This window comes from Pseudorasbora parva, chromosome 8 (assembly GCF_024679245.1).
Source record: "Pseudorasbora parva isolate DD20220531a chromosome 8, ASM2467924v1, whole genome shotgun sequence".
Taxonomy (NCBI): Eukaryota; Metazoa; Chordata; class Actinopteri; order Cypriniformes; family Gobionidae; genus Pseudorasbora; species Pseudorasbora parva.
In genome coordinates, this window is record NC_090179.1 from 8,674,639 (window position 1) to 8,685,583 (window position 10,945).

Genomic DNA, 10,945 nt, shown 5'->3' on the forward strand with positions numbered 1-10,945 from the left:
TTACGCTCGTTTTATTTAATAAACAAGTTGTTTTTAGCGTATATATCCATCAGTAGGTGCTCGATCTCCACTGACCAGCATCATTTTAACAAAAACAAAACCAATCATATGTTAAAGTGTTAACATAGCCCTATTATTGCCATAAAATATTAATGTTTCAAAAAACAATTCTAATAAATGCACTGTTCTCAGAGCTTATACCACTTGCTGATTTGTTGACTCAAATGCCTGAACCACAAATCAGTGCCAGAATATTATATAATATTTTTCGTTGACGTCATGTTATGTAAGAAACAAATGAAGTAGAAGCCGACTGAACATGCCTTATAGTTGTTTATTGTTTTCTTTTACAGCAAAATGTTGATTTCTTTTTCAATGAGGATCTTTCCAGAATCAGTTTTTTAACATGTCAGAGGCGTGCATGATCTGATTTAGAATGTATTCTTAGATGTGAGAATATTCAGACGATGAAATGAAATGATGGTAATACACTATCAATATGTTGTTTTACATAACCATTCATTTTAATAACAAAATAAGACATAATAATCATTGTGCAAAAAGTGCTAACTAAAATCTTGATATAATTAACTCACATTTTATAAAACCATAGATATTGTATTTATTAACAGTTAGATATCTTTCATTTTCTGATTAATAAAACTATCCCCTATTGTCATATTAAACATAGGTGCAATTGTTCAATAATTACAAGAATGGCTTGTTTATAAAATACATTAAGTTTGATTCCACTCATCACATTATACAAACACATTTTTCTCTTGATCTGTATATAATCACAGCACAAAAACTCAGTAAATATACTATATGTCATATCAGACACTGTCCTTCTACTGTCTCCCCTTGAGGAAAAAAGTCCAGAGGTGGAGGTTTTAAAAATTAAAAATTAAAAAAAAAGGTTTTAAAAAAAATTATACTAAAAGCCTTTGCACGTAAAAAGTCTGTGTGCTTGATCTCTTTCAGACGTAGGCTTTGCTGGTGGCAACGGACCGTGGCTGAGAGTACTTGGCGCCGTAGTTGTCTTCCTTAGGTGGGCAGGAGCTACACATTATTCCTCCTCCCAGGATCAGTAGTGCAGCTGCACCAAATCCAATGTAGAGAGATGCCCCGATCTCCCTTCTTTGGGAATCTGTGAGAATGGGATTGTAGAAATCCCTGATAATGGTGTTAGCTGACCAACAGATGGGGACCAGAACCAGGACTCCAGCGATGAGGAAGATTACACCACTAGCAATAGCCACCTTTACCTTTGTACTTTCACCCTCGACAAAGCTGGTACATTTTCCACCAGCAATCCCAAGGATGATCCCAAAGACACACACAATGATGGCGATGATCACAAGAGCCCGAGCAGCTTGCAAGTCCTGAGGTAAGGCCAAGAGGGAGTCGTAGATTTTGCACTGCATTTGTCCTGTGCTTTGTACCACGCAGTTCATCCATAAGCCCTCCCAGAAGATCTGCGCTGTCACAATATTGGAACCAATGAATGCTGTCACCTTCCACATAGGAAGAGCACAAATCACAATAGTTCCAATGAACCCAATAATGCCAAGGGACATGCCCAGGGTCTGTCGACACATAGACACCATGTTTTCTTGTTTGCCTGGGCTGTGTTGGGTTGGAAGTGTTCGTTCCTCTCTTTATATTGTAGAAATGATTTTTGTTCCTAACCTTTATAGTTTTATGATTTTCTCCAAAGGGAGGAGTCCAAGTTGGATGGACTTGAAACCAGGTTAAACCTGATCAGACTACACAGCAGGAAATGTGGATACAGTTTATTTCTTTGAGATGTGCACTTGTTTAAAATCCAATTAAACCAAGTCATCAACTGAAAGGATTGGGTGTATATCAACCATAACCCTTTATAGGAATTAAGTGATCTAGTGATCTACACCAATTTTATTTAATAAACAACCCTTACGGAAGAGAAGTTTATTCAACTGTGCTAATACTTCTTTTAAAATTTTAAATAAGAAAATACTTTCTGTCTATTTTTGTCACGGTTCATGGATTCCCTGTCTCACTCTTGGGTGCGTGTTGAATGTAGGTGAGGGCGGAGCCTGGGATTGGCTCATCACGCACCTGTGGCTGATCACCTGCACCAGCTGCAACTCATCACCTTCACACTATTTAGTCTCTCTGTTTCTCTCTTGTCTTTGTCAGAGCGTTGTTGGATGTTTCCCCTTGTGTCTCCGTGTTGGTTGTCGTTTCCCCCTTCCGTGAAACGCTGGATCCCTTCCCGGAATACCTGTACCGACCTCCTGAGTCACAGCTGCTCACAGCCTGCCCGTGTCGCCAAACAGAGCCTCTCTCACTGCTCCGTCTTATCCGGACTTCTTCAGTGTTCTGAGTTTTGACTTCTGTGACACTATTCTGTCTATAAACTGAGTTACTTGCAATTGAATCCTGCCTCTGTGAATCCGTTACAGAACGCTCTGACCAACCATGGATTCAGCAAGTATCAACGCCCTACTGACCAGCAGCAACGAGAGACTGGACCAGCAGGAGGCGAACTTAACTGCCACAGGACAGGCAGTACACACCTTGGTGGCACGGGTGGCCGAGCTGACCCAACAGATGCAACAACTCGTCGGTCCCACTGTGCCCGACCCACCGCCGATTCCCCACACACCATCTACATCGCGGCAACCGGAACCACGTCTGCCTACCCCTGAGAGTTATGCCGGTGAGAGCAATTATTGCAGAGCCTTCCTTACCAAGTGTTCCTTGTTTTTCGCTCTTCAACCGCAGACTTTCAACACAGAAAGATCCAAGGTGGCATTCATCCTCACCCTGCTCTCCGGACGAGCCGCACTTTGGGGAACGGCGGTGTGGGAGAATCAACATCCTTGCTGCTCCTCGTTCCAGACGCTGGCGGCAGAGATGAGAAGGGTGTTTGACCGAGCGGTGACCGGAAGAGAAGCGGCACGTCAACTCGCAGAGCTCCGTCAAGGTAACCGCTCAGTCTCGGACTATTCCATCGAGTTCCGCACCCTGGCCGCCGAGTGCAAGTGGAACGAGGAGGCACAGTGGGACATGTTCCTGCATGGGCTGGCTGACCGCATCCAGAAGGAGATATTCACCATCGACCATCCGGAGAAGATTGACGGTCTCATTGACCTTGCGTTGAGGGTGGACGCTCGTCTGAGTCGGCTGAGGTCCAGGATGGAGCCTCAGCATGGGAGTGTCGAATGCCCTCAGGCCAGCGCTACGGATGCGGTCAGCTACACCTTCGACCCGGAGCCCATGCAGGTGGGTCGAGCTCGGCTCTCCCGGGAGGAGAAGGCAAGACGGAGATCCCGTGGTCTTTGCCTGTACTGCGGCGGGAACGGACACCTGCTAGACTCCTGCCCGGTAAAAGACCACGCCCGGCGGTAAGAGGAAGGCTACTGTCGGGCGGGATCTCCGTGGAAAAGACCTCATCCTCCACTCTCCTCCCGGTGAGATTGCTGTGGGCAGCTCAGGATTATTCCAGCCTCGCCCTCCTCGACTCGGGAGCGGAAGGTAACTTCATTGACTCTGCCCTCGCTCATAAACTCAACATACCCATCATTGCACTCAAAAACACCATTTCTGTCAACGCACTCAACGGACAAGTTCTCCCTGACATTTCATTCACCACTGAACCACTTACACTGATCACTTCCGGCAACCACACTGAACGCATTTCATTTTTCATCCTGGACTCCCCTTTGGCTCCCGTTGTCCTCGGTCACCCTTGGCTGGAGTTACACAATCCAAGGGTTGACTGGGGACAAAACTCTGTGTCTGCGTGGAGTGATAAATGTTATGAGTCTTGTTTGGTGTCTGCTTGTTCGTCTGTTTCTCGTTCTGTTTTTCAGAGTGAGACGGTGAATCTGTCTAACGTGCCTCCGGAGTACCTCGACCTGAAGGAAGTGTTCAGTAAGTCCCGAGCTGCTTCTCTTCCTCGGCATCGTCCCTATGACTGTGCTATAGATTTACTCCCAGGTAAGTCTCCGCCTAAGGGCAAACTATACTCTCTTTCTATTCCAGAGAGGGAGGCCATGGAGAAATATATTTCTGATTCTCTAGCCTCCAAATTCATCCGCCCTTCCTCTTCTCCAGCGGGGGCGGGGTTCTTCTTTGTGGGGAAGAAGGATGGTTCTCTGCGACCTTGCATTGATTACCGAGGGCTGAATAACATCACGGTAAAGAATACCTATCCTTTGCCGTTGATGTCTTCAGCTTTCGAGAGGTTACAGGGAGCATCCGTCTTCACGAAGTTGGACTTACGTAACGCTTATCATTTGGTTCGCATCAGGGAGGGGGATGAATGGAAAACCGCATTTAACACCCCCAGGGGGCATTTTGAATATTTGGTCATGCCTTTCGGCCTTTCCAACTCCCCAGCGGTTTTCCAGGCACTCGTCAATGATGTGTTGAGAGACATGGTCGACCAATTCATATATGTCTACCTGGATGACATTTTGATTTTTTTCTTCGTCTCTCCAGGAACATGTTCGACACGTCAGACGAGTGCTTCAGAGGTTGCTAGAGAATGGGCTTTTTGTCAAGGCGGAGAAATGCGCTTTTCATGCACAGTCTGTTCCTTTTTTAGGGTACATCGTGTCATCGGAGGGAATGCGCATGGATCCCGACAAGGTTAAGGCTGTGATGGATTGGCCAAGTCCAGATTCCCGTAAGGCCCTACAGAGGTTTCTGGGGTTCGCCAATTTCTATCGGCGTTTTATTCGCAATTTCAGCCAACTAGCCGCACCTCTGACTGCCTTGACCTCTCCCCGAACGACGTTCAGGTGGTCCGATACAGCCGAGGCTGTATTCGCCAAACTCAAAAGCCGCTTTGTTTCGGCTCCCATCTTAGTCGCCCCTGATTCCACACGTCAGTTCGTGGTAGAGGTCGACGCGTCAGAGGTGGGGGTAGGAGCGGTTCTTTCACAGCGCTCTCCCTCAGATGACAAGATGCACCCGTGCGCGTTTTTCTCCCATCGTCTTTCTCCTGCCGAACGCAATTATGACATTGGTAACAGAGAGTTGTTGGCCGTCAAGTTAGCGTTGGAGGAGTGGCGTCATTGGCTTGAAGGGTCGGGGGTACCTTTTATTGTATGGACGGATCATAAGAACCTTGAATATATTAGATCTGCTAAAAGACTCAACTCCAGGCAGGCTCGGTGGGCACTTTTTTTCGGACGTTTTGACTTTGTTCTCTCGTACCGCCCCGGGTCTAAAAACATCAAACCCGACTCTTTATCTCGTATTTTTGATGCTTCCGAACGCCCGGTTACTCCCGAGTGTATTTTGCCAGAGAAGCTAGTTATCTCTACACTCACATGGGAGATCGAATCGAAGGTCAAAGTGGCCTTAGAAGGGGTAACGCCCCCGCCCGGCGGCCCACCGAGTTGTTTGTTCGTTCCGGAGGGGTTAAGATCCGAGGTCCTCAAATGGGGTCACTGCTCCAACATTGCTTGTCATCCAGGGGTAAACCGCACTTGCAGTTTAATAAAGCAACGATTTTGGTGGCCACTTATGGCTCGCGACATTCGCAGTTTTGTTTTGGCTTGCTCGGTCTGTGCGGTTGGTAAGACATCTAACCAACCTCCCCATGGGTTACTTCAGCCGTTGTCTGTTCCTTCGAGACCCTGGTCCCACATCGCTCTAGATTTTGTTACCGCCCTCCCGCCCTCCCAGGGCAAGACGGTCGTTTTGACCGTCGTGGACCGATTCTCGAAGGCAGCACATTTCATTCCCTTGCCCAAATTACCCTCAGCCAAGGAGACAGCGGTATCTGTAGTAGACCACGTCTTTCGGTTACATGGCCTCCCGATGGACGTGGTCTCCGACAGAGGTTCCCAATTTGTGTCCAAATTTTGGCAGGAGTTTTGTAAATTACTAGGAGCCACGGTTAGTCTGTCTTCGGGTTATCACCCCCAAAGCAACGGTCAGACCGAGAGAGCCAATCAGGATCTGGAAAGAGTGTTGCGATGTTTGGTATCCAAGAATCCTTCATCCTGGAGCCAGCAACTCTCTATGGTTGAGTACGCTCATAACTCGTTACCAGTGTCATCTACGGGCCTTTCGCCATTTGAGTGTAGTGTAGGTTACCAGCCACCTATTTTTCCTAGTCTGGATTCCGAGGTCGCGGTCCCCTCTGTTCACGCCTTTATCCAGAGGTGTCATCGCACATGGACCAAGGCTAAAGCCGATCGCCACCGGTCTAAGCCTCCCGTTTACGTCGTCGGTCAAAAAGTGTGGCTTTCTACCAAGAACATTCCTCTCCGCTCCGTATCTATAAACTTGCTCCCAAATTTATCGGCCCGTTCACTGTCACCAAGATCATTAGTCCGGTGACAGTCCGCCTCAAACTCCCTCCGGCGTACAGGAGGATTCATCCCGCCTTCCATGTATCCAAAATCAAACCTGTTTTTCACTCCCACCTTAATCCGCCAGTCCCGGTCCCCCCACCGCCGCGACTCGTAGATGGGGAACCAACTTATTCGGTTAATCGCATTCTGGATTCTAGACGGAGGGGACGCGGTTTCCAGTACTTGGTGGACTGGGAAGGTTACGGTCCGGAGGAGAGAAGTTGGGTTCCTGCTAGGGACATTCTGGATCACTCCCTTATTGATGATTACAATCAACAGGTAAGGTCGGCTGGGAGCGTCAGGGGACGCTCCTAGGGGGAGGGGTACTGTCACGGTTCATGGATTCCCTGTCTCACTCTTGGGTGCGTGTTGAATGTAGGTGAGGGCGGAGCCTGGGATTGGCTCATCACGCACCTGTGGCTGATCACCTGCACCAGCTGCAACTCATCACCTTGACACTATTTAGTCTCTCTGTTTCTCTCTTGTCTTTGTCAGAGCGTTGTTGGATGTTTCCCCTTGTGTCTCCGTGTTGGTTGTCGTTTCCCCCTTCCGTGAAACGCTGGATCCCTTCCCGGAATACCTGTACCGACCTCCCGAGTCACAGCTGCTCACAGCCTGCCCGTGTCGCCAAACAGAGCCTCTCTCACTGCTCCGTCTTATCCGGACTTCTTCAGTGTTCTGAGTTTTGACTTCTGTGACACTATTCTGTCAATAAACTGAGTTACTTGCAATTGAATCCTGCCTCTGTGAATCCGTTACAATTTTTTATGTCCTTCTCATAAATACAGGTCCTTCTCAAAAAATTAGCATATTATGATAAAGTTCATTATTTTCCATAATGTAATGATAAAATTAAACTTTCATATATTTTAGATTCATTGCACACCAACTGAAATATTTCAGGTCTTTTATTGTTTTAACACTGATTTTGGCACACAGCTCATGAAAACCCCAAATTCCAAAGTATTGCTACCTTCTTCTAGGAAATAACATCTGGAACTCCACTTAAAGTCGGACATTCGGCGTACATCATACCACCCCGACCTCAGCGAGACTATCACTTTTAAGATGGTTATTTGACATCACTTTTAAGATGCTGGCAAGTCTTGCTTCCAATGAGCATTAACATAATAATCAAATTATTACTTTAACATTTAACATTAAGTTTAATGTAATATGCAAAACTACTTGCCTATAGGCGAACTAGGTAGCCATCTAGGGCGGCAAGAATGAGAGATTTTTCTTTTTTTAATTAAATTAAATTATTATTTGTGGGACATCATTTGAATTATTGCATTTCCATCAACAAGGTATCACCATTAATTATTCTAAATCTAAATTAACTTTCCTTCATTCTAGTATTTTTCATGTAGACCACTAGGATCTAGTGTTGGGCAGAATGGGGAGGAGGTGGCCCTACCTAGATCCTAGTGGTCTACATGAAAAATGATATACATCCAAAAATGTAATCAAAAAAGAAAACAAATAACTATCTGTACATGAATACAAACGATTATTAAATACTGCTTGTTATGGCTAATGAATTTAAAGCCCGAAACATGAATCTGAAAGGTAGGCTTATTGGTAGGGGGAAAAGTTATGTGCCTCATCTTGTTGTGCATAATATTTATATATCCCAGCAAACATTTCATTCATTGACCGCTGAAAGACATCCCTCTGACACATCCCGGCGTCATGGTTGATAAAATATGAAAGTTCCAAAATGAAAGCTGAACAACCATTGACACAAAAGGTATTTGCAAAAGAGGCTGGCGGTTCACAGAGCCCAAGCACATTAATAGAGAGGTGAAGGGAAGGAAGAGATGCGGTAGAAAAAAAAGTGTACAAGCAATAGGTATAACCGCACCCTGGAGAGGATTGTGAAACAAAACCCATTCAAAAATGTGGGGAAGATTCACAAAGAGTGGACTGCAGCTGGAGTTAGTGCTTCAACTATACCAGGAAGTTTTAGAGCACTTTATGCTTCTTGCTGCTGACCAACTTTATGGAGATGCAGATTTAATTTTCCAACAAGACTTGGCACCTGCACACAGTGCCAAAGCAGCCAGTACCTGGTTTAAGGACCATGGTATCCCTGTTCTTAATTGGCCGGCAAACTCGCCTGACCTTAAGAAAATCTATAGGTTATTGTGTAGAGGAAGATGTTATATGCTAAACCCAACAATGCAGAAGAGCTGAAGGCCACAATCAGAGCAACCTGGGCTCTCATCACAGCTGAGCAGTGCCACAGACTGATCAACTCCATGCCACTCCACATTGCTGCAGTAATTCAGGCAAAGTGAGCCCCAACTAAGTATTGAGTACTGTACATGTTCATACTTTTCATTTTCATACTTTTCAGTTGGCCAAGATTTCTAAAAATCCTTTCTTTGGATTAGTCTTAAGTAATATTAAAATTTTCTGAGATACTGAATTAGGGATTTTCCTTATTTGTCAGTTATAATCATCTTAATTAAATAAATAAATTAAAAGAAATAAAGATTTGAAATATATCAGTTTGTGTGTAATGAATGAATGTAATATACAAGTTTCACTTTTTAAATAGAATTAGTTAAAAATATCAACTTTTTGATGATATTCTAATTATATGAACAGCACCTGTAAATGCACTTATATACAACTTTGATTGCAGTTTTTTTGCCACTTACAGTTAAAATTTTGACATTTATTGGCCTTTTGAATATAGTCAACTTGCAGTGATTTAGATTTGTATATGATAGTTTTGTCTTGATTGGAAAATTGATTTTTTTTTTCAAATATTGGCGAATGTTTTTTGAATGCTAAATCACAATAAGGTGATACAAAATAAATAAGGTGAAATAAAGCATGTTGGGTATCATTGGATTCGGCAAGGATACGGGAATAATGAGATGACTGCTGTAAAAAAGTCAACCACATCCAAAGTTATAGGTATGTAAATATATAGTTTCACCACTAGGTGGCGCTGAACCGAAACTTCTCAGGTTCTTTCAGGACATGGCGCTGATGGCAGATAACAAGTTTCGTAATGATATGCTAATGTGTTCATAAAATACAGAATTTTACATAAAAATTCAAAATTGTCGACTTTCAAAATGGCTGATATAGGAAAGTTTGATCTGATCGTAATGTTTTCTTTGATGTGACAATATTCACAATTGTCAAACTATTATTATGAAATGATGTCAATGCAAAATCAATACAGAACCATTTATTTTAATAACAAAATAGTAAGACAAATTTAATGATCAAGACATCTTTGTGCAAAAATGGTAATTTATGTAATTAAAAAAACTTAGAAATTGTACTTTATTAACAGTTCGATATCTTTAATTTTCATAATTAATTAGACTATTCTTATTGTCATATTGAATATGAATTTCATTAATAGCTTGTTTATTTAAAAAAAAAAAAATCTGCTTTACTGATTTAAATTCCTCTCATCACATTATACATGCACATTTTTCTTTTTCAGTGATCTGTATAGCCTATAATCACAGCACAAAAACAGCACAAAAAAGAAGTAAATAAACTATGTTATATCAGGCATTGTCCTTTTGTTGTTTCCTTGGGGGGGGGGGGGGGGGTTGGGGGGGAGTCCAGAGTTGGGAATAAAGAGGTTTTACAGAAAAAAGAGTCTTTGCAAGTAAAAAGTCTGTGTGCTTGATCTCTTTCAGACGTAGGCTTTGCTGGTGGCAACGGACCGTGGTTGAGAGTACTTGATGCCGTAGTTGTCTTCCTTAGGTGGGCAGGAGCTACACAGTATTCCTCCTCCCAGGATCAGTAGTGCAGCGGCACCCCATCCAATGTAGAGAGAACCCCCGATCTCCCTTCTTTGGGGATCTGTAAGAATGGGATTGTAGAAATCCCTGATAATGGTGTTAGCTGACCAACAGACGGGGACCAGAATCAGGACTCCAGCGACGATGAAGATTACACCACTAGCAATAGCCACCTTTACCTTTGTATCTTCCCTCTCGACAAAGCTGGTACATTTTCCACCAGCAATCCCAAGGATGATCCCAAAGACACACACAATGATGGCGATGACCACAAGAGCCCGAGCAGCCTGCAAGTCCTGAGGTAAGGCCAAGAGGGAGTCGTAGATTTTGCACTGCATTTGTCCTGTGCTTTGTACCACGCAGTTCATCCATAAGCCCTCCCAGATGGTCTGCGCTGTCACAATATTGGCTCCAATGAATGCTGTCACCTTCCACATAGGAAGAGCACAAATCACAATAGCGCCGATGAACCCAATAATGCCAAGGGACATGCCCAGGATCTGTCGACACATAGACACCATGTTTTCTTGTTTGCTTCGCTGTGTTGGGTTGACAGAGTTCGCTCCTCTCCTTATCGCAGAAATGGCTTCTAGTCCTAACCTTCAGAGTTTTAAGATTTTCTCTCTAAAGGGAGGAGTCCAAGTTGGATGGGCCTGAAACCAGGTTATGGTGAATTTTCAAGCCTGACCAGATTCCTCAGAAGGGAATGTTGGTTCAGTGGCTAGTTTCGATGAGATGCGCATTGACAAGGAGCTGAACAATAGTAATGTCACAAATACACATGGCCAAGTCATCAACCGA

General features: G+C 44.2%; 2 protein-coding genes across 2 annotated transcripts in view; both read right to left on the minus strand.

Moving 5' to 3' along the window:
- The window catches only part of cldnj (claudin j), a 57,792-nt gene that overhangs the window by 16,735 nt on the left and 30,112 nt on the right, over positions 1-10,945 (minus strand). The gene's annotated exons all lie outside the window — the stretch shown is intronic.
- Positions 328-10,741, minus strand: LOC137084450 (uncharacterized). The gene is made up of 3 exons (XM_067450721.1): positions 10,042-10,741; positions 3,050-3,174; positions 328-1,659 (listed from the first exon to the last, which is right to left on the minus strand). The coding sequence occupies exons 1-3, from the start codon at positions 10,663-10,665 to the stop codon at positions 981-983; spliced, it is 1,428 nt and encodes a 475-aa protein (XP_067306822.1). The 5' UTR covers positions 10,666-10,741; the 3' UTR covers positions 328-980.

What these genes read in the sequence shown, in the direction of transcription:
- LOC137084450 (XM_067450721.1), bottom strand. Translation starts at nt 10,665, where the DNA reads ATGGTGTCTATGTGTCGACAGATCCTGGGCATGTCCCTTGGCATTATT. An exon ending in TTGCCACCAGCAAAGCCTAC is followed by an intron (nt 3,175 to 10,041) that starts GTCTGAAAGAGA and finishes CCTGGACCTCAG; the next exon opens with CCGACTCAGACGAGCGTCCA. An exon ending in ATGCAGGAACATGTCCCACT is followed by an intron (nt 1,660 to 3,049) that starts GTGCCTCCTCGT and finishes TACAATATAAAG; the next exon opens with AGAGGAACGAACACTTCCAA.